The 22,776-nt window shown below is 48.3% G+C and overlaps 1 protein-coding gene across 6 annotated transcripts in view; it reads left to right on the forward strand.

The window, feature by feature from the left end:
* The first annotated feature begins 921 nt into the window (after positions 1-921).
* Positions 922-22,776, forward strand: part of CSNK1D (casein kinase 1 delta) — a 42,164-nt gene continuing 20,309 nt past the window's right edge. For all 6 annotated transcript variants that reach the window (XR_009595371.1, XM_042256228.1, XM_042256229.1 and 3 more), the window contains exons 1-2: positions 922-1,051; positions 7,436-7,546. Coding sequence is in view for 5 of the 6 variants with exons in the window: in XM_042256228.1 (XP_042112162.1) it covers positions 976-1,051; positions 7,436-7,546 (187 nt within the window). In the remaining variant the exon portion in view is untranslated. The remainder of the gene's footprint in view (positions 1,052-7,435; positions 7,547-22,776) is intronic.

Consider the following 22,776-nt stretch of genomic DNA (forward strand, 5'->3'; position numbering starts at 1 on the left):
CTTGCTGTCGGCCCTTGAGCCTGCTGTAGGCCCGGGGCTTGGCTCATAGGGTGGGAGGGGAACTGCACAGTGCACGCCCTGGCCAGCCCAAGAAACCTGTGCACACTTGTGTCCCGGCCTGTGTCACTTCCTGCAGGCACCTGTGCAGGGAAGGGCGTCCCCACACCCACCACCCCAGCCGCCGAGAGTCCCAAAGGCGTGGGTCTGGGGCCTGGAGAGACAGGCTGTCCCCTCTCTCCCTCCGGCAAAGGGCAGTGCCTGGAAGCCTGTCCCATGCCTGTCGCGAGGAGACGCTGGCTTCCCAGACACCTGCGGGGACAAACGAAGTCCCTGCGAGAGCACGTGGATCCTGCATGCGGAAAGGGACCAGGCAGGGGGCTCTCGGCCAGGGACTGCTGGACGGGGGTGGGCAGGGGGCAAGGAAAGGGGAGGACTGAGACACCCGTGAGTCGCGACTACGCGACACAGCACTGGCTCCAGGCCCAGCCCTCACCCAGGCTCTCTCCCGAGGCCCCGGCCGCGCCCCTAACCCCGCCCCTAGCCCTGCCCCTAGGCTGCGCGGTCTCGCCGCCTGCCCCTCCGCCCGAAGCCGCGGCCCCGCCCCTCGGCCAGCACAGCCCCGCCCCACTGGGTTGCTAGGGGAAGTGACGTCACAGCGCGATGGCGGCGGCTCCTTCAGGCAGCTGAAGGGAGATTTAGGCCCGGGAGATCCGAGTCCATCCGCGGCGGGGAGAGGGCGAGCGGGGCCGGCGGGGGCCGGGACAGGGGCGGCGGCGCTCGAACTGTCTCATCCGCCCCGTATTGAGGCGCTGGGAGCGGCGGGGCGACCGAAAAGCGATGGTGAAAGCGGGGCCGTGAGGGGGGCGGAGCCGGCAGCCGGACCCGCAGTAGCGGCAGCAGCGGCGCCGCCTCCCCGAGCTCAGACCCAGGAAGCGGCCGGGAGGGCAGGAGTAAACCGGTCCCGCCGCCGCCGTCATGGAGCTTAGAGTGGGGAACAGGTACCGGCTGGGCCGGAAGATCGGCAGCGGCTCCTTCGGAGACATCTATCTCGGTGAGGCGCCCCTCCCCCCGGCGCGGGCCACCCCAAACCGGCGTCCGCCGGCCCCGGTTCCGCTCCGGCCTCCGCCCCGGCGACCCCGCCCCCGACGACTCGAACCCCAGGCCCGACCCTCTTCGCCGCGGGCGGTGAGCCGGGTCCCCGCTGGTTCGGATCTCCCAGCTCCCCAGGCAGGAACTTCTGGCCTTTTTGACCCTCGCCCCTCCACCCCACCACCCCACTCCGAGGGCACCTGCTTAACCTGAGCTCGCGGCCTCTGAGCAGTGGCCGGGAGCCTCGGTTAGGCCCTCGCTGCCCGCTCTGCCTGCCCCGCCTGGTGTCCGCTCCCAGTGGCCCCCCCAGGCAGACAAAGGCCGTCGGCTAGTGCGGCTCCCACGTCCTACGCCCGTGCGGCGGGCACGAGAAGAGTCCGGGGCTGGCCGAGGCTTCCTCGGCGCTCCTCGTGACGGTGCGGCCTCAGCTGACCAGCCCCTCTGGCTCGGAGCCTGGGTCGTAGACCGCAGGTGGCGCACAGGGTCGCCTGGGGGCCAGTCGAGTGGTCGTAGAGAACATGTTGCGCATCCAAGTTCCGTACTAGGTACCTCGGCTTAATCGAGAATGACATTCAGGTGATTCTGGACAAAGTCAGCGTTAGGGTGTTGGCAGACTTAGAGGCAAATAAAGTGGCAAAGCTCTACTCATTAGCTTACCCTTTTGCTATGAAAATTCTTCCAGGTAGACGAGGGGAAAGATTAGAACGTTCCGGATGGCTTCAGATTTCCAGTGAAAGAAAGCGCATATACATGTGTGTAATAAAAGGTGGTCTTGAGTCTTACAGTTGAAAGTTTAAAAATACCTTATTGGGTTTTCCCAAAGGAATAATTGTATATAAGTTACTCCTACCCCTGCGTGTGCAGAGGGACTCTCATTGCGCAAGTTTGGGGGTAAACATGCTCTGTGCTTGCGCAGCCCGCTCTGGTGTTTTTGTTTGGCTGGTGTCAGGGAGGGTCAGGAATAGCTTCGTTTGTCAGTAATGCTTCTGGGTTATGCCTTTCAGATGGTCCCAAGTCCGTGTGCTCACTGCCCCATCCTTGGCTATAGTTCCCAAAAGGATGCACAACCTCCTGGGCTGACAGTGTAAGAGGAATCAGCACTTAGGGGAGTTCCTAACTGTTTTTGGTACCCTTACCATACAGGGAAACCTGTCACATCCGTGTGTGCTGTACTGCCCTGCTGAGTAGAATACACTTTAGAGACACTTGGGTTTTGCTGTTTAAATATTTATGTCCGGTAGTCAGCAGTTGCCTTCTCAGCAGTGTTTTGGGAGGCAAAGTGCTGGGTAAATGCATGCTGTTTGCCTTATTTATAGAACAATAGATTTTGGCAAAAGTTTTAACCTAGGATCTAGGAGCCATACTGAAAAGCCAATCCATTAGCCACCTTTACACTGATAGGAAAAAGTCAGTGTTTTGAAACTTTGTGTTCTCTGGTCTGAAACCTTGCCAGACAGCCCTCTGCTTTCCAAAACTTTGTTCAGTCAGAGTGTGGAACACTGTCACCAGGTCATTCACAAAGAAGTTGAGAGTTTTGCAGGAGACCCTGTAGGCTTATTCACAAGTGTGTCCTTTGGGCCTCACCTTGTTCTGGACACACCAGTGGTGCTTGATACAGATCATCATGCTGACTGGTCCCAGAGGGATCTGTCTTCAGTTTTCTCCTTCACATTTATCCTAAGATGGATTGACTGTGCCTCTTGAGCGCTAGTTATGAGTACCCACATGGCCCAGCCATTGGAGTACACTTAGAGTTACTTGTGTGCAGTTGGATACAACCAGTTATTTTCATCAGCCTTGGCTCTTGGCACCATGTAGTGGTGGCTTCAGGCTACATGCTACCTCACTGAGAAAAATGTGACATGGTCTTGTTAGATTGAGATGTGACTGGAAAAGTGGGTCAGAGGTGGTTCAGTCGCTAAGTCGTGTCTGACTCTTTGTGACCCTGTGGATTGCAGCACCAGGCTCTCTGTCCTCCACTATATCCCAGAGTTTGCTCAGAATCATGTCCATTGAATTGGTGATGCCATCGAACCATCTTACCCTCTGCTGCACCCCGTTCTTTTGCCTTTAGTCTTTCCCAGCATCAGGGTGTTTTCCAGTGAGTTGGGTCTTCACATCAGGTGGCCAAAGTATTGGAGCTTCAGCATCAGTCCTTCCAATGAATATTCAGGGTTGATTTCTTTTAGGATTGACTGGTTTAATCTCCTTGCAGTCCAAGGGACTCTCAAGAGTCTTCTCTAGCACCACCATTCGAAAGCATCAATTCTTCAGCTCTCAGTCTTTATGGTCCAAGGACCATGGGATGTATTGAGTCATCTGTACCACTGTTGTTTCTGGGTTTGTTGGTTTTTTTTTTTTTTCCCCATTTTTTAGGCAATTAATTAGTCATTAGTTGAGGAATGAGGAATTTGGTTCTCATCTTAAAATTATGTCCCACAAATTATAGTATGATGACAATTAAAAGTTGTTCCAATTGCTGTCACTTTGCTATAGGTCAGATCACTCTGGACGACTCCTCCTCCACCTTGCTTTGAGTGTGGGGTTTGGGGTCTTCTTGGACTTTGTAGCGCTTTCAGATGTTTGAAGCTGAGGGTTAAGAGCTGTCCTTCAGCTTGCTAAATGCCTTATGAACCAAGAAGGCCCAGAGCTGGCCTCCCTTCCCAGCAGCCTGCTGTGCTGACATGCGCACTCAGCACAGTGCCCTGCAGTTTGTTCCAGTCTTTCCCAAACTGTGAGCCCCCTGTTCTCATGGAGCTCTATTCTTGTCCATGTTTGGCTTGTAGAGGTGATTACAGTACCTTGGACCCACCCCGCTTTGTGATTGGTGTAATGGAGGAGGTTTTCTTCCTACCAGCTGTTGGCATTTGTACTTGATCCTGACAATCAGTTTGTCAGAGGATGGCCTCATCTGTCCAGTGTTCAACCCAGGTGGACTTTGCAGTTTGACTTTATCATATACACAGACACTTTGGGGGAGCTAAAGCTTAGTAACCTCTTCATACTTGTTTTCATGTTTTTTCGCTTCTCTGACTTTCATTTTTCTTCAGTGGGGTGTCTGGCACGCAGTAGAGGTTCCAAAATGGTGGCTGACTGGGCAGGAGAGGAAAGCTGTTGCCAGTATGCAGCTCTTGTAGTCATACGCCTGTGTCCTTTACGGTGGTGGCTTGAGTGTTTGTAGATACCAGGTCAGCTGCTTTGTCAGTGGTTGTCCTGCAAGAGTAACTTTTGACCTGCTGTTGAGAGGCCTCTCCCTATTTCTTAAGATAAGACAGCCATCAATGGGAGTTAACCTTTCTCTTCCAGGAAAGGGCTAAGCTTAGAGTTAAGTTCACTTCATTTATTCTCTGTCTTTGCTGTCAACTTGAGGGACATAATTTTGTTTTCCTAGGACCAGCATTAACCTGTGTCTAAACATAGACTAGTGAGAGGGAACTCTTGTCTGACCAGCAGTGGAACTGCGCAAAAGAGCTGAGGTTGTTGGGGGATAAAACATCTCACTATAAACAAACATTAAGAGTAATCATGATGTGCCATTTGGTTTTGACGTGCTCTGAATCTAGAACCCAGAGCTAAGTAATACCTTTCAAATTTTTTTGTTCCCCATCTAGAAATATTTATAAAAGTTACCTGTTGTGGAAGAACCAAGTTTTGTCATTTCCAGTTGTGGCAGATGAGCACTTTTGTTAAATAAGATTAAAATGCAGCAGTGTCATGTTGCCATCAGAGCTCTTGGGTGCTTCCTCACTATCCTGTATTTCCCCTTTGTGGATTCGTGGCAGTTTGAGGACAAGACGTGGGCCAGCACTGGTGGTAGAGCACAGCGGCTGCTGTCAGCCAGGGGGGTTGGGACAGGACTGCAGGGCTCCAGGGTGGTTCACCTCAGTTTTGCTCAGGGGTCTCTCACGTTTAGTTCCCATGGAACATACAGAACTTGAAGCTCTGCTTCTTCACCCAGCGGTGAAGACCTTTGAGAGGAGACAGCCTGGAGTGGGTGCTGCCCTCAAGTCTGTTTGGCAGAGAACCCATGTCCAGCCTTTCCTCTTTCAGTCATCAGACTCAGGGCACCGTTCACATCTGTGATGCTGTAGAGGGCTGACTCTGTTGCTGATATGATCGTGGAGGGGATGGACTCTGTGTCCTGGTGTAATTCTAGGGCAGGCTGACTCTGTTTGCTGGTGTAATCATAGAGGAGGTGAGCTGTTTCCTGGTGTAATCTTAGGTGAAGCTGACTCTTGCTCTGTGTGGTCTTGGGGGAGGCTGGCTTTGTTGCTGGTGTGATGTTAGGGGAGGCTGGAATTCAGTTGTGTTTCAGAGTTGCCTGTGGTCATTTGTCAGTATTGCAGGGTGACTCAGATGTTAGCTTTATCAACCATGATACAGTGGAGCTAGAAGTGTTCTCAGCCTTCTTGAAGGTGCACGTTCAGTAGGTAGCCTGTGCAGGCTCAGGCTGTGTTGTCATTGCGATGCCTCTTGGCAAGGTGGACAGAACAGACACAGTTGAAAGAGCAAGAGTGCTATAGTCAGAGACTTTCTGATGCTCCTGCTTTGGGAGAGTAGCTGAGGCAACTAGAAAGATGAGTCACCCCTTCCTCATGGGCTGGCAAGTTCAGTTCAGAGTTCCAGGTCCTCACAGGAACTCAGAGGTCATTTTCCATTTACACAGTACATTTTAAAATGACATCATTTCTCTTGTGATTATGTAAATTATCCCAGTCTGAGGCAGGAAGCACAAAATGTATTAACTATCTTTCTTCGCAGTGCCCAGGAGTTTTTGTGGCATGTTAAATGGAGTTTTTCAATTCAAGGTGGTCACTGACAGTGATCAAATGGTAGTTATTCCCATGGAACCCCAGCAGTGGTGACCAGCTTTGTACCTAGGGCCACTAGAAATGGATACATTTCAAGCACCTGTCTGAGCAGACTAGAGGAGAAAGTTTCTCTTTCTTGGGCATTTACTGGGTTCGTGAATATCAAGCAGACAACTCTCCTGCAGGTCTTCATTGTTATAGTGCTTGCTGACCTTACTCTGCCTTTTGTCCGGGAGTCTCAGTGTGCTTTGTAACCAGCAACCCATTCATCCCCACAACTCCAAGAAACAGACTCCTGGTCTCCCCTCTGAACTCAGATGGAGAGAGAAACTTGAGTTCCCAGGGACAGGCAACATTGCTTTGCCCAGCGTGGGTCTAGGTTTCGTCTGGGCTGCTGGAGCCAGTGTTAATTCCTTCACAAACAACCGTACTTCTGGGAAGAATTAAAGTGCTTTAACTTAGAACTGGTGAGGAAAGCAAGGGGAGACCTAGGTATGTGCTTTCTAAGACTGCTTTTCCTATTCTCTAGTGAATGTGCCTTGGGAGGGCAAGGGGGGTCTTGCAGCATAGCTTTGAGTCAGACTGGCACTCAGGAACATTTGTGTGATAAGCCTGCATGGGTAGTAGTTGTCACGTATGTAAGTCCACATTGTAGTAAAGAAGAGAATGGGATCGTGAGGTTAAACCTCTGATCTTCAGTCATGGGCTGGTGATCAGGAGGTGTGAGCAGATATGTTGCTAGTTTTAGCACAAAATTGGCAAAAGATGAGTGACAAGTATGTATTGCATTGGTGTGATTAGGGCTTTGAGGACAAAACCCAGTCCAGATCCAGTGTCTGTAGGAGACACAGAGCAGTGTTCTGGTCCCTGGGAGGGAAGGGATGTGCTGGGTCTCCCTGGGCCTGACCTGTGTTGGGCAAATGATGGCTCCTGCCGTGTCGTGGGAACCAAGCCCCCTTGAGAACCACCCTGCTGTTTGTGGCTTGGTACTTGGGCCTCATGGACTGAGATGGGCTTAGACCATGTGGTTATTCAGTGGAAACCCAGCTTTCCCTCTGGAGAGAGGATTGTACACCCTTGAGGCCTCTCAAGGAAGCATGGAGAAATGGGGTCGACATGAAATGTGTTGCCCTGGGACTCCCTATGGTCTAGCTTAGGATGGGTGAATGCAAGGCTGACCAGCAGGCTGGGTGAGAAGGTTCAGACCAAGTAGAGGTCCTGTGGAGAGAACTGTACAGCCTGTCTCCGGGTCTCTGGTGATGAGCGGAGGACCATATGGAAGTGGGTGATGCAATGCCATGTAAGATTTTTCTATACATGTTACATACTCCTGTTTTAAAAAGTGAAAATAAGGTGATTTTCCCACAAGGATTTGTCTGCTGCTGACACCATTTTGTAGTAGAAAGAGGAGTACATCCATCAGCTGGTTGTCCTCAGAAGATTCTCATAGCACTGGTTTCTCCAATGTGTTGTAACATTGGGTTAGGTGGGAGATACCAGATGATTAACATTTGTGTTTTTTTTCCTTTGCCAAGGTACGGACATTGCTGCAGGAGAAGAAGTTGCCATCAAGCTTGAATGTGTCAAAACCAAACACCCTCAGCTCCACATTGAGAGCAAAATCTACAAAATGATGCAGGGAGGAGGTAACGATTTTTACCTATTAAGAAAACCAAGGTGGTGTTTGATAAGGGAGATGGCAGATGTCATGAATCACAGTCTGGTTGATTTGGAAAGGGGGCAGGAACGTTCATACCCTTGACCCCATCCTGTGGCTTCCTTCAGATACTATCTGAGAGGCCTGCAAAGGGCCTCACTCGACCAACATCATTTAATGCTCTTTGCATGAATATTCCCTTTCTTAGGTTTTGTTATGTACTGGTGTCTTTGAACACGAGCTTATGTCAGCACTGACATGAAGCTTCCTGCTGATCCTCCTGTGCTGTCTCTGTCACGCTGGCAGCTTTGGGATGGTCCACAGACTCTTCCTCCTGAGTGAGACCCCTTCCAGCTCAGTTACTGTCTCGCTTCTGTGAAACCTCTCCTTGGGCTTGAGGGTATCTGATGTCAGAGAACACCCATCCTGATTTCAGAGTCTCCCTTTTAGAATTCTCTAGACTTTGAGGATGTTTGGCTAATAGAGCAGGAAGGGGTCTTATTGGGGGTCTCAGTTCTGAAGACACTGCAGCATTTTGAAGGGTGTGCCTGTGCTGCTCCCCAGAGAGCTTGGAAAGCCTTGGCACAACCCTGAATGTCTTGAATTTCTCTGGGGACAGGGCTTTGTGTATGAAGAATAGCTCTGTTATTCCCTTCAAGGCAGAAGCCCCCATGATACTTTCAGAGTTGGGGATGGGGGTAGGCTCCTAGGGCTTTGCCAAAGGAAAGCTTGTCTTCAGAGTCTGTGCTGGCACTTTTGTCAAGTGGAAAGGGAGGACTGGTGAGGTGACTTCTTGGCATCTTTGCTTCACAAAGCAGTTTAATCTGTGCTACTACTACCAGAAACCAAATCTGTGCTACTACTACCAGAAACCACCATATCTCTGTTGACATAGCACAAGGAGTCTCTCTAGCAACATATACATCTTAAACAACGTGCAGAGTCCTGTGAGATGATTGCAGAGGGGGTGTCCAGTGCCTCTTGTCCCTGGTATTAAGAGACCAGAAAAAGCTGTAGGTTCTCGGATGGCACATAGACAGGAGACTCCCTGGCCCCTCCAGTGCCCAGGAGAAGTTGACAGAGGACCCTACCGGTGTGTCTACCCTCTGGAGGCCCTCAATGAGCTTCTCAAGCACCAGGTGTGGTCTACACAGCTTTTAAGGTGGTTCTGAATAGGAACAGGTGACTTGAGATATGGCCTTCATGGTGGAAGGAGCTTGGTGATGGGGATTGGATGAAACCTTCTGACTGAAAAGCCTGTGCATTTGAGGAGCAGCATCTCTGGGAACTCAGAAGCTGGGTGCCCAGGGACAGAGGGAAGGAGAAGAACTAATGTCAGGGAGGAGCTATGGAGTAGATTAAGACTCAACAAAGGGAATTCCCTGGTGGTCCAGTGATTAGGACTCTGCTTTCTCCACTAAGGGCACAGGTTCAATCCCTGGTCAGAGAACTAAGATCCTGCCTCAACAGAAAAGAGTTTATTTGGGTTAGAACAGGGTCTCTCCTCCGAAGCATTACTGTTTATAATGGAAGCTGTCTCCTGCATGGAGGACAGAGAGCAGCATCCTAGGTACCAGTAGGCCCTCACCCCCTCCCCCAAGTTGGGGTGATCAGAAATGTCTGCAGATGCTGCTAAACGCCCCTGCGTGTACTTTCCGCTTAGACCCCCTATTTTAGAATGCAAAAGATCACTTACGTTAGTCTTCCCATGCCCTTCCCGTAGGATCATGGAAACCCACCAGAATTCTAGAAAATATATTCTTCTGTCTGACCCTAGCCACACGTAGATCGGGTTTTACTCTTGCTTCAGATATACACTTGGTGAATTCTATCAAGATGTAAATGTTTGTTTTAGAAAACTGATTCTGTCCGGGAGCAGAGAGCTCCATGCTGGTACTGTTTTGTGAGCTTGTCCTAGCTGGGATGGCAAAGGAGATAGAGGCCTCTGCCTGGAAACCTCATAGCTCTCCTGTTGGCCAGCCTTCTGTATCCATCTTAGGTGGTGCATCTCTGATATGGTTTTTTTTCTTTTTATGCTGAGCTCTGGGCTTCTTTGCAGACAATTGATAAATTGACAGCATCATAGGAGAAAACTTGTAGCCCAGGGCTTGCTTTGCCCTCTCTAGCTTGTAGTACAGTGTTGCCTGGGTTGCTGCCTGTTAACAGTGGCCTTGCAGTACTCCACTAGAGAGAGCTGCTGTGCTGGCTCACTCAGGCCACTTAGGGGAGGGGTTGGCATTTAAAAACAACAACAACATGTTTTGGGGTGTGGATGAGGTGGGTGAAAAGTTTCAGTTGTATGGTAGCATTTGGTAACCAGATTTACAGTGGTGATCATCTTTTATAAGTGTATACAAAGATGAAATTATACACTTTGAAACTAATATGTTTTACACCAATTTTACTTCAATAAAAGCAAAAGCAAAAAAAAGACACACTAGTGTCAGGTATTGTTGAAAGTGTTTTTACATGTGCTGGCACGTTCTCCACCACAGTCCTGTGCAGTAGGTATCATCACCCTCATATAATGAATGAAGAAACTGAGGCTGTTTCTAAAGAACACAGATTTGAACATGAACACTGTAGCTCCCAGACCACTCCTACAGAGCAGCCCTCCATGAGGGTCAGCAATCAGGAACAAGCCCCAGATCTAGTTGTGCAATAGATTAAAAAACTTGAAATAGCAGAAATAATTTTAAGTTAATTATGTTGGTGAAGGACTTGGGTGGACACCCAGTTTTTATCAAAACAAAGTGGACTGCCAGGCAGAACCTAGAGGCTGACTGCACTTTCCAGTCCTAAGAACCCCACAAAGTATATTTAGACCACATTCTCCTTGGGAAACCTTCGAGTGGAGATCTTTTGTTTAGGTCAGAGCTACTTCTGGTCGAGGCTTGTGGCGGGTTGGGAGGAGAGGGTGGGCCCTTTGTATGAGAATTCAGGCCAGGGGCAAAGGGTGGGAGCTCTGCACTGATGGTGGGTGAATGCCACCAGTGACTTGGCAGTAGAAACAGGTGGCCTCTCACCCAAGTTCACTCTCATTTTACATGCCTGGTCAGTTCCCACAGTATATTTAAGACAGTTATGATCTTTTTTATTAGGAAAGGTTTTACAGTACCTAAGAACATGTAGAGCTCGTGGCTATTGGAATACTAAAACGAACCCCCAGAACTCCCATGTGCTTGAGAGAGAGAGCAGGAAGGCCTTCGGCACCTGTGTGCCCACCCCAGGACTTCTCTACAGCTGCCCAAAGCCTGTCTGCCCTTGCTTAGTGTGTTTCTATTTTTTTTTCTCCATTATCCTGCAAGAAGTTAGTTTTTTAAAATCTAATGACATTGCCCAGAAACGTTTGGCCATTGTATTTACAGTTGTTTTAAGGTTGAATTGCCAAACACTTCATGAACAATTGTATTTGCATTAATACTGAGTCCCTATGTTTACATTGAAACTTTCCACAAATCCAGTGGAAAGCATTTACCTAGCGGTATCCCTCGTTTTTCATCCCCAGGCATGTATTTTGGTTATCTTTGGACTGAATGAGGGAAAAAGTTTTAAGTGTCCAGACCTGCACATAACAGTCCAAGTGACCCATTTCCCGTGTTAAGGGTGAGTGAGCAGGGGCAGCTGAGTGTCCCTGGCGTGGCTGGTCACCAGGTGGCACTCCCGTGGCTGTGTCTCTCACCTGCAGCCTCACATGTCCTGCCCCAGCCCCAGGAGCGGCACTCTGGCATCCCAGGTGCGTTTCAGCTTTCTGGTCTCGCTGCATCACACCTCTGAGGTCATGGAGCAGCTGTCTGTGCACAGGGAGCGGGGTTATTCTTGTGAGTGGCTTTAGAGTTGATTGTTGCCTGGACCTCAGTGTTTAGTTTGCAAGACAGTCTGCTAAGGGTGAAGCAGGCTGCGTAGCATCTTCCTCTCTGGCCAGGGAATGGAGAAGAGGAGCACCCTGCTTCTACTGCGTCTTATCCTAGGGTGATAAGGTGGTGTTGGTGTCGCCAGTAAGAGACGGTGCTGCCAGTGAAACAGACCCTCAGAGCAGATGAGTGGCAGGTCCGTGCCCCACGCCTCCCTGGTTCACATGTTTCTGAACATGAGTAATACAGTCTTACTGTGTGTATTCTACAATTTTCCTCTTGAACCTGCTGTGTTCCTGAGGTTCTTCAACGTTGACACAGTTGTGGTTCGATGGATTTCGTTGCGGTTTATAGGCTCTTGTGTCTCCATAAACAGACCTCCCTGTGTTGAGGAGGAGCCCTGGCTGGCTTCTAGGGTTTTGCTCTTAAGCATGGAGCCACAGTTACTCCCTTGCCCATACCCGCTGGTGCAGAGCCTATTGGTGGAAAGGCATTCTGTGAAGCAGGCAGGTGCTCGGCCTGTAGGGTGGCACCCCAGCCACAGGGATGTGTTCCCAGGTGGTTACCCACATTTGCCTTCACCTGGACAGTCTCAGGGGGCTCCTATTAGATCCACATCATCTTCAACCTTGCCATTAATCATTTTTCTCCAGTGTGACTTGGCATGTCTCAGCTAGCAGAGAAGGGGGAAGTTTCAAAGAATAAGGATGGAGAAGAAAGAAAGAAAATTTACTTGTGCATGATCTGACTTCCTACGTAGGAAACGAGCAAGACAAGTTAGAGTGGTGAGCCAGACACTTCAGATCAAAGTATAAAATTAGTTCTCTTATTACACCAACAACAGTCAGATAGGAAATATAATTCTTTTTCCCCTCAATGCAAGCGAGTCTTTATTCTTTACATTTGACAAGGAAAAGAGCCAGCCCATGTGACAGGACATGGCGAGTGAGAAAGGAAGTGGGGGCACAGCAGAGTCAGCCACTGAGTCTTTGCTTTCCAGGGGTGAAGTCCGTGCAGCCCCAAGGCTGAAGTCTCCTGTAGTTGGAGAGTAAGGGGAAGGGGAACCAGGAGAGGACAAACTACTCCCTCCTCATAAATTCAAGATTTCAAACAAAGCTTTGGTGTCTAACAGAGAACACGGAGTTATATTTGTTTCCTGTTGAACAGTCATATTGAAAAGCAGAGACATTACTTTGCCAACAAAGGTCCATCTAGTCAAGGCTGTGGTTTTTTCAGTGGTCATGTATGGATGTGAGAGTTGGACTGTGAAGAAAGCTGAGCGCGGAAGAATTGATGCTTTTGAACTGTGGTGTTGGAGAAGATGCTTGAGAGTCCCTTGGACTGCAAGGAGATCCAACCAGTCCATTCTGAAGGAGATCAGCCCTGGGATTTCTTTGGAAAGAATGATGCTAAAGCTGAAGCTCCAGTACTTTGGCCACCTCATGCGAAGAGTTGACTCATTGGAAAAGACTCTGATGCTGGGAGGGATTGGGGGCAGGAGGAGAAAGGGATGACAGAGGATGAGATGGCTGGATGGCATCACGGACTCGATGGACGTGAGTCTGAGTGAACTCCGGGAGTTGGTGATGGACCGGGAGGCCTGGCGTGCTGTGATTCATGGGGTTGCAAAGAGTCGGACACGGCTGAGCAACTGAACTGAACTGAACTGAGACAGTCATGTGGCCACTTGGATAGACGTTTCTTATACTTGCACAAAAGCTCTTGAGTGACCTTGAGATACATACATCTTCCCCTGAGTGGTCTCCCAACCTCACTTTCTACAAAGAAGCCCCCCCACCCACCTTGCTTCTCTCTTGCCTAGGATTTGAGATTAAAGTAGGTTTGATCCATGCAAATTCAGCAGTGCGTTTGTCATGAATCATGTCAAGTAACAGCCTTGACTTGGAGTTGGGAACAAGGAATGAAATATTTCTGGCTGCTTCAATACTTCTAGACAAACATTTTGAGTTGTGGAGATACCCCTACAGACTAAGGTACAGGTGTGTTGGTAAGGATGGAGAAGGGAGTAGGAGTCAAGTTTTTAGTACAGAAGATTTGGTCTGAAATGGGGGAAGGGAACATGAAAGAAGGTCTTAAGACCCGTTTTGAGATGGGGGTTGGGGACCCCCAGATTTGTGTCTCAGATCCTTTGCCTGGTGCACAGCCTTTTATCTGGCTCTTCTTTGAATACAGTAGGAAGCTTGCAAACAACAAAACCCCAGAAGAACATGGGAAAAGGCCACTGCCTTATATCTACACCAACTAAGCTACCTGGTGTTATTTCCAGATCAGTGACTCATGAACTCCTGTGAAGCCCCAGCAGAGAGTGAGTGGAGGGGCAGACACTGGGGCGACAGAGCCCAGCCTCAGACGCGCATCCCTCCGCGTGCTCCAGTGCACCCACCCCGTTCCAGCACAGAGAGTCCCGGCTCGGGAACTGAGCCCTTTGCCTTCAGCTGCCACAACACTGACCACTGCTGCAGGGGGCAGGTTGCTGACACCGGACACTAGGAAGAAGCCCTTGCCTGTGGTCTTGAGAAGCCAAGGCGGGAAAGCTCAGCATTATTAAAGCCTAAGGATTTTGCTTCATCTTCACCTGGAAGCTCGAGCTGCGTATAGATAGAGGTACCCTTTGAACCCACTTTTTACACACACAGGAACCTTGATGAAGGCTCAGGGAGGTGAAGCAAGTCTTTGCCTGGGATCGGAGGTCCGAAACGGGAATCCCTCATCACACGTATAGACAGCCCTTACCCAACCATGGTTTCCTCTTGGTGCTGTCACCTGGTCCTGCCTCTCCTGACCCGTCTACACCACATTTCCTGCTCAAACTGATTTCCACATGGGGCAACAGTTAAAACCTTGTCTCCAGTGGAGCATTGATGGTAGAGAATGGACTGCTCGAGACTGAAATACACAGTGGAGCATTTCTATGAAGGAAAAAGTTAAAATGCAGATGGTTCATTTGCACATAGCTAGTGCAGCTTGGCATCCTGAGAAGGTGGGCCCTGGGGAGCAGTAAACAAGTGGTGCTGGCTTCGGTGGAGGGACAGGGCTAGCAGGTCTGCAGCTGTTGCCAGCCGCCTCTGCCTGTCCTCAGTCCCGTGTCCTATCCCAAGAACAGGTCAGGAGGAGGCCGGCGGAGGAGGCCTGCCTCAGCCCTGAGAGAGGGGTTCCCAGAGAGAGTGGCGTGTCCTGTGGTCTTGTGTTCAGCCTTCTCTGATGCAGGAAGTGTTATTACTACATAGCCTTCCACAGGAAAACACTTCCGTGTCTTGGCCACTTGCAACAGCTGGAAATTTGGGAGTGGAGACCAAGAGATATGCAGGTTCTGGAGGTATGTCCCCCCAGCCCGCAAGTACTTGCCCAGAGCGTTCTTCCTCTGTCTCACCCCTCCCCGTGCCAAGAAGGAAGTGGGGGGATGCCATGAACCCTGCCTGAGATCCATGGCAGTGTCCCTACTCACCCTTTCCCTGCTTTTGCCACTGTGCTCCTCAAACCTTGGATTGCAAAAAGATAGCCCCTACCGTGGCTGCTTTCAGCCCCCTGGTGCCTCTCACTCCACCTACAGAACACCTACCAGGACTGGTGACTGGAGAGACTCCATTCACTTGGGGGACTTCTCAAAGGTCAGCTCCACTGCTTTGCCCTCCTTCAGGTTCCATAAGCCCTCTGTGTACAGCTCACTCTAGGGCTTAGAGACATCTACTTGGAGGTCAGGTATGACCCCAGGGGTCATGGATGGGAAGCTAAACCTGGCGCATAGTGACCCACTGGCACCTTGGCACAGCCACCTGCAGACATCTTATTGGACAAAGAACCTAGATCCCTGGTCAGGTGGCTGTTGGCCCCAGAGAAGTCCAGAGGCCAAAGTGTTGTTCTTACAATACTGTTTACAGTAGTGAAAGACAAACCATAAGGTACAGAGGAATAAATCCTAAGCCAGGTGTGACCTGTATGTAGAAAATGCATTGGGGGATACTGATGAGGACTCAAGCAAGCGGAGACATTCTGTTCACGGAGAGGATGACTCAGCAAGATGTTGTGTCCCAGAGCTGCTCAGAGAGAGGGCTCAGGGGATTCTACTCACAGTCCAGCAGGGCCCTCCTCCCACAGGACAGGCTGACAGATTTGAAGAGCAGTGAAGGGCCAGGTTGACCGAGAAGTAAATGCCACACACTCAGCCGGCACCCAGATGGCAGCTTCTAGTATCACTCCCCACCAAGAGGAGCCCAGATTCCAGGGTGAGACGGGAAGAGGGACGGTGAGTCTGAAGCAAGTGACTGAAAGGAAAGACATGCTTAGCCTCTAACAGGTACTCTGGCAGGAGTCCCGAGGACAGAGGAACGCGCTTGAAGTGGCTTCAATTAAAGCCTCATCATGAATAACGGATTATAATATGTGGAAGAGATTCTCAGCACTTCTATTCAACGTAGTTCTTTTGGACAAAAAAAAGGTATCCGAATTGGCAAGGAAGAGGTAAAATGGTCCTATGTGTAGGTAGGCGTGTAGAAAACCCTGTGTACCGACTTCGCACACAAACTACCAGAACTGACAATGGATTCATCAAGGCAGCAGGGCACAGGCGCAACATAGAGGAGTCTGTGTCGTTTCTTTACACTAACAGTGGAATCACACAAAGGGAAGGTGAAAAGACAGTCCTCTAAGAATTATACCGAATAGTATAAAATACTTAGGAATAAGCCTAAGCGAGGAGGGTGAAAGACATATGCGGAGAACGACAGAACATTGATAAAGGAAATTGAGGATGAGTTAAAGAAATGGAAAGATACACCATGCTTTTGGATTGGAGGAATGAATAGCGTTTAAATGGCCATGCTACTTAAAGCAATCTACAGAGTGGATGTGACCCCTATCAAATTAACCCGTGACATGCTTCACAGAACCAGAACAAATAGTCCTAAAATTTATGTTATACATGGAAGAGGGGAGAATTCATGCATCCACAATACTCTGCACACCCACACACACAATCCTAAAATTTATATGACGCATGGAAGAGGGACGAGTTCATGAGTCCACAGTGCTCTCCACACACACAATTCATGAGTCTACAGTGTTCTATACAGAGGCGCATGCACAAAGTTAAGGGGCAGAAGGAACAATCAAATGGAAACTCGCCACTTTGTGGACACTGTTTTGTTACTTGATAGGTTTAAAGGGTGATTGAATGGATACAAACATACCAGGTTGGTACAAAAGTAAATAACTGCCAACCCTGAATTTTAAATCACTTTAACTAGGCTCAAAGACATCTTTATTGATCAAAACAGGAACCATTACAATGAACACATTGTTGCAAACAAGAAATAAGTTTGTTTATTCAAATCTGTAGCATAAAAATCTGTGCTTCGGGATTAGACCAACTTTTGGGAAGCGTTTTCTGCCTCTTGCTGGTTGTGGAAGCATTTTGCTTGCAAAAGAAGGTTGTTGAGATGCTTGAAGAAGTGGTAGTTGGTTGACAAGAGATCAGGTGAATATGGTGGATGAGGCAAAGCTTTGTAGCCCAATTTGTTCAACTTTTGAAGAATTGGTTACACGAGGTACAGTTGGGTGTGTTTTGGAGAATTGGACCCATTCTGTTGCCCAACACAGCCATTGCAGTTTTCGGTGCATCTCATCGATTTGCTGAGCATACTTCTCAGATGTAATGGTTTCACTGGAATTCAGAAAGTTGTAGTGGATTAGACGGGCAGCAGACCACCAAACAGTGACCATGACCTTGTTTTTGGTACAGTTTTGGCTTTGGGAAGAGCTCTGGAACTTCTGTTTCTTCTCAGTCCAGCTACTGAGCTAGTTGTTGCTGGTTGTGGTGTAAAATCCACTTTGCATTGCATGTCATAATCTGATTGAGAATGGTTCATTGTTTTGTAGAATAAGAGAAGATGACACTTCAGAACAACAGTTTCTCAAAATTTTCGGTCAGCTCTTGAGGCACCTACTTAGCAAGCCTTTTCACCTTTCCTATTTGCTTCAAATGCCAAACAACCACAGAATGGTTGACATTGAGTTCTTTGGCAGTTTCTCGTGTACTCTTAAGAGGATCAGCTTTGATGATGTTCTGAGTTTGTCACTGTCAACTTCTGGTGGCCAGCCACTACGCTTATCTTCAAGGCTCTCGTCTCCTTTGCAGAACTTCACATACATTCATAGCAGTTCCTGGGTCAAATGTGATGATGTTGCAAGTTGTCTCTGCTGCTTTCCGACCTATTTTGTACTCAAATAAGATTGCTTGAATTTGCTTTTTGTCTAGCATCATTTCCATGGTCTAAAATAAATGTAAAATAAACAGCAAGTAATACATTAGCAAAAAAACATAAAGTGAGAAATGGACATTAAAATGATGCGTAGCATAACCGCATTGAAGAATGTATTCCATTATTAAACAGCAACGTTCAGCAATGCAAAACCACAGTTACTTTTACACCAACCTGATAGAAGTTCAAGCATTGACACTGCCCTCAAAGCTTCATCCACAGATTACTTTTTTTCCCCTCACAGATTCAGTTCAGTCGCTCAGTCGTGTCCAACTCTTTGCGACCCCATGAATTGCAACACGCCAGGCCTCCCTGTCCATCACCAACTCCCAGAGTTCACTCAAACTCATGTCCATCGAGTCCATGATGCCATCCAACCATCTCATCCTCTGTCATCCCCTTCTCCTCCCGCCCCCAACCCATCCCAGCATCATGGTCTTTTCCAGTGAGTCAGCTCTGCATGAGGTGGCCAAAGTATTGGAGTTTCAGCTTCAGGATCAGTTGCAGATTATGTATTAATAATATAGAGGGGAATTCCCTGGTGGTCCACTGGTTAAGACTCCGTGCTTTCACTGCCTAGGACCCAGGTCCAGAACCTGGTGAGGGAACTAAGATCCCACATGCCCTGCAGGCACAGCCAAAATAACTTACAGTAACAAAGAAAAAGTACTTTTTGTTGGAGAAATCTGGCAGATTTCCATCTGTCAGGTGATCAGAACCAGCAATCAGGCAAATCCAAAATTGAGGACCATTCAGAATTGACCTGAACTCTTCAAAAATTTCTTCGATAGAAGATTAAAAAACTGTTGTAGACTTAACCATGACGACTGCGTGGCAGTGCATGGTTCTAGATTGTGCCCTAGGCAGGGGGACTGCTGTGAAGGACATTACTGGGACAGGCAGGTGGACCAGTGTGGTGTGGACTGTGTGCGCTGTGTCACACATGTCGCCTGCAGTGCCGTGCCGCCACACTCAGCTGCGGAAAGACCCTTGTGGGCACAGGATTCTGACCTCAGTGGAGGAGGTGTAATGGCCAGTGTGGGAGGCCTTGTGAACACACGTGGCTGAGGTTGCCGAAAGGCCTGCCTCCCCTCACCCCAAAATCCACTTCAGATGGCTCAGGTGACTTTAGCATGAAGAGAAAACGAAAACATTCTGGTTTTTTGGTTTGTTTTTTTTTTAATCAGTGTTATTGAGAGGAATCAAACTGCATGTGTTTTGAGTGTGGTGGTTTGAGAATTTTACCATGTCTGTCCTCTCAAGAAACCATTGCCATAATTAAGGTGACAAACATATCTGTTGCTCTTCAAAGCTTGTTGGGTCCTTTTGTGCTTCCTCTACCCCCGCTTTTGTCATCTGCTTCTGTTGCTATAGGTTGGTTTGCATTTTCTAGAGCTTCCTGTGCAACGAGTAGTGCTGTGTGTACTTTCTTTTGAGAATTTATGTGTCAATGGTTACTCCTTTTTATTGCTGAGAGTTATTCCCTTGGATGCCTAGTTTCTTTATCCCTGCACCTGTTCATGGGCACTTGGATTTGTTCCAGGTGTCAGGCACTCCAAACAAAGCTGCTGTGAACTTTCGTGTATATATGGACATTCATATCCTTTTCCTCCTGGGTAAGTGATTAGGAATGGAATGGCTGAACCAAAAGTAGTGAATGTTTTTTCTCTTTGAAGAAACTACCAGACCACTTGTACTTATGTTCCCACCAGCAGCATACAAGGGCTTTGTTGGTTCATATCTTTCAAATAACTTGTTTGTTTCACCTAAGTTACTGAATGTATTGGCATAAAGCTGTTTATATTGCCCCATGTTTGTGCGTGGTCAATTGCTCGGTCATTCTGACTCTTTGTGACCCCATGGACTGTAGCCCCCCAGGCTCCTCTGTCCATGGGGTTTTCAAAACCCTATTAAGAATTCTAGAGTGGGTTGCCATTTCCTACTCCAGGAGATCTTCCCAACCCAAGGATTGAACCCACGTCTCCTGTGTCTCCTGCATTGGCAGGTGGAATCTTTACCATTGAGCCACCTGGAAAGCCTGAATCTAGTGATGTTGCCTCTCATTCCTGTTTGTTTTGTTGTATTTGTTTTTCATTTTGTTGTGTTTTTGGTTGTGCCATGCAGCTTGTGAGATCTTAGGTCCCAGACCAGGAATAGAACCTGGCCCCCCAACAGTGAAAGCACGGAGTGCTAACCAGGGAACCTCCAGGGAATTCCCTCATTGTTGCTGTTGGTAATTCGTGTCTTCTCTGGTTTCCCCTGCAGTCTCATTAGAGACTTATCAACAGTCTGCTCAAAGGACCAGCTTTGGTCTCAGTCATTTTCTCTTGTTTCCTAGTTTTCTGTTTCATTCGTTTCTGCTGTGATCTTTTATTTCACTTCTGATTGCTTAGGGTTTAACTGTTTTCCTAAGATGGAAGCTGAGATCATTGATGTGTTTTTTATAGTATAGGCATTTAGTGGCTATAAAGTTTTCCCCCTACCATAGCAACATCTCAAATCCTGATGAGTTTTCTTTTTCCTGTAGTGCAAAATGCTAATTCCCCTTTTGATCCATAAATTATTTTGAACTGTATTATTTAGCTTCCAGGTATTTGAGGATTTTTTCCCATAGAACTGTTATTTATTTCTAAATGAATTCCACTGTTTTCTGAGAAAATATGTTGTATAACTTGAATCTTTTTAACTTTATTGAAGCTTGTTTTCTGACAAGAATGTGATGTGTCTTGATAAATGCCCTGGGGGGGGGGAAGCTTGTTCTGCTGCTGTGAGGGGTGATTGACGTCTCTAGTCAGGTTGTGGGTTTGTCTCTCTCCTTGCAGTATTGCTTCATGTATTTTGAAGCTCTGTTGTTAGCTGTGTGAACACTTAGAATATATGTTTTCTTGATTAGCTGTTGCCTTTATCACTGAGATGACTGGTAGTGTCCCTGGACAGACTTCTGCGCAAGTCTGCCATGGCTGATGCTGACACAGCCCTTCTCGTCTGATGCTGGTGTGGTGCACTGTCCTCCTTGTGACCTAGTTGTACCTGAAGAGTGTTTGGTGTGGGTCCTTTCTTTTCCGTCTAGTCTGAGGAAGTGTGCCTTACCTGTGGGGTTTACATTCAGTGTGATTAATGACAGGATTGGCTTTGCTGTTATTTTTGTGTCATCTGGTCTTTGCTTCAGTTTCCTTCCTTTTTAACCTTTTTTTGAATTGTTTTTTATTTATTTTTTTTTTCAAACATTTCTAAATTATTTTTCTTGTGATGACCTCCTCTGTTGAATTTTTTCACTGTCTTTGCCCTAGTGATTCAGTTAGGGTCTGTCATCTCCAGCAGGATGCAGAGGAACCTGACCTTGTGGACTGCTGCCTTGCCTGCCTGTGTGATAGTGTCATGTGTTTTATTTACATGTTGTAAACACTGCAGTGCATTGTTATTTTTGTTTAAGCAGTCATGTCTTCATATTTTATTTTTTGCTGCTCTGGGTCTGTGTTGCTTTGCGTGGGCTTTCTCTAGTCGAGGTGAGCGGGAGCTGCTCTTCATTGCCATGCGTGGGCTTCTCACTGTGGTGCTTCTCTTGTCGTGGAGCACAGGCTCTAGGTATACAGGCGTCAGTAGCGGTTACAGAATTTTGGGCTCAGTGGTTACGGTGTGTGGGTTCAAGGGCACTTTTGAGCTTCAGGAGTCATGGCATACAGGCTCAGTAGTTGTGACTCCGGGCCCTGGGGCATGGGCTCAGAGGTTGTGGCGCGTGGGATTAGTTGCTGCTTGGCAGGTGGAACCTTCCTGGAGCAGGGATAGAACCTGTGTCCCCTGCATCGGCAGGCAGGTTCTTAACCACTGTGCCACCAAGGAAGTCCCATAAACAGTCATACTTTTTAAATTTAAAAAATTTTTAAGGTACTTCTGTTGTTAGTTCCAGTGCTCTTCATTCCTTCTGTAGCCCCACACTTCCATGTGGCATCGTTTGCCTCCTGCCTGAAGGACATCCTGTTAACATGTCACAGTGCTGGTGATTGATTCATCACCCTTTGTATATCTGAAAATATCTTCCTTTTGTCTCTGCTGAGGTTTTTTTCGGCAGATTGTCAGTTCTTTTCTCAGTTCTTGGAAGATGTTCCTCCACTCTGCTTTTTTCTCTGGCTGCCTTCAAGGTGTTCTGTTTGTCACTAGTGAGCAGTTTGTCACGTATGTCAGTGTTGTGCTCTTTATGGTTCTTGTGCTCGGGGCCTGTTGGGCTTCTGTGTTCATGATAGGCCACAAGCTTTTGTCACATTATGCCTTATAACCTATGGACTTTGTTAAGTTTGTTCTCATGTCATGTGTAAAATGTATTTTTAAAATATTTATTTGTAAAAGAGAAAAGTTGCCCTGTTGATATCAAAATCAAAAGTATTTAGCATCTTACAGTGCCAGAAAAGAATGCAGTGCTCAAAACAGCCTGCAGTGGTGGGGTATTAAAGGGCCCCAGGAGCTGCTCGCTGAGAAGCAGGCAAGGCTGGGATGCTTGGAGCAACAGAGTAAGTGATCCAGTGTTGGAGTACAGACCAGAATGTAACACAGACACTCGTGGGCTCATACTGATGGGAAAAAATAGCAAGTAAGTAGATGAGAAGAGACACATCTGTGTGGAAGCATTCCAAGTCGTACATATAAATGCTCTGCCCTCTGGGAAGGGAGCCCAAAAGCCCTCATAAGTGAGGGCCACGTGTGATGACATCTCCGCAGGGAGGATGGCATGGGCAGGGGAGGAAAGAGGAACTCCCCAGTGGAGACATATGACAGACGCACCTCAGCCAGGTGACCAGGGGTACAGCCATGGTGAGGAGTCATGTCGACAGCACAGCCCTGGCGGGACGTGATGAGAAGGGCACTTCCCCTCTGTGGTCTTCCTCCCCAAACCCACAAGCCCAGACTAACAACGAGAAAAACAGGCAGGCCAGCAGAGGGACAGCCCGTGCATCACTGCCCAGCCCTCCTCCAAACCATTGGGGTCGTTCAGACCAGGAAAGTCTGAGAGACCCTCCTGGCCAAGAGCAGCTGAAGGAGACATGACGACTACTCGTCATGTGAGGTTGGGACAGGTCCTAGAGCGGCCGGAG

The sequence above is a fragment of the Ovis aries genome, chromosome 11, assembly GCF_016772045.2.
Source record: "Ovis aries strain OAR_USU_Benz2616 breed Rambouillet chromosome 11, ARS-UI_Ramb_v3.0, whole genome shotgun sequence".
Classification (NCBI taxonomy): domain Eukaryota; kingdom Metazoa; phylum Chordata; class Mammalia; order Artiodactyla; family Bovidae; genus Ovis; species Ovis aries.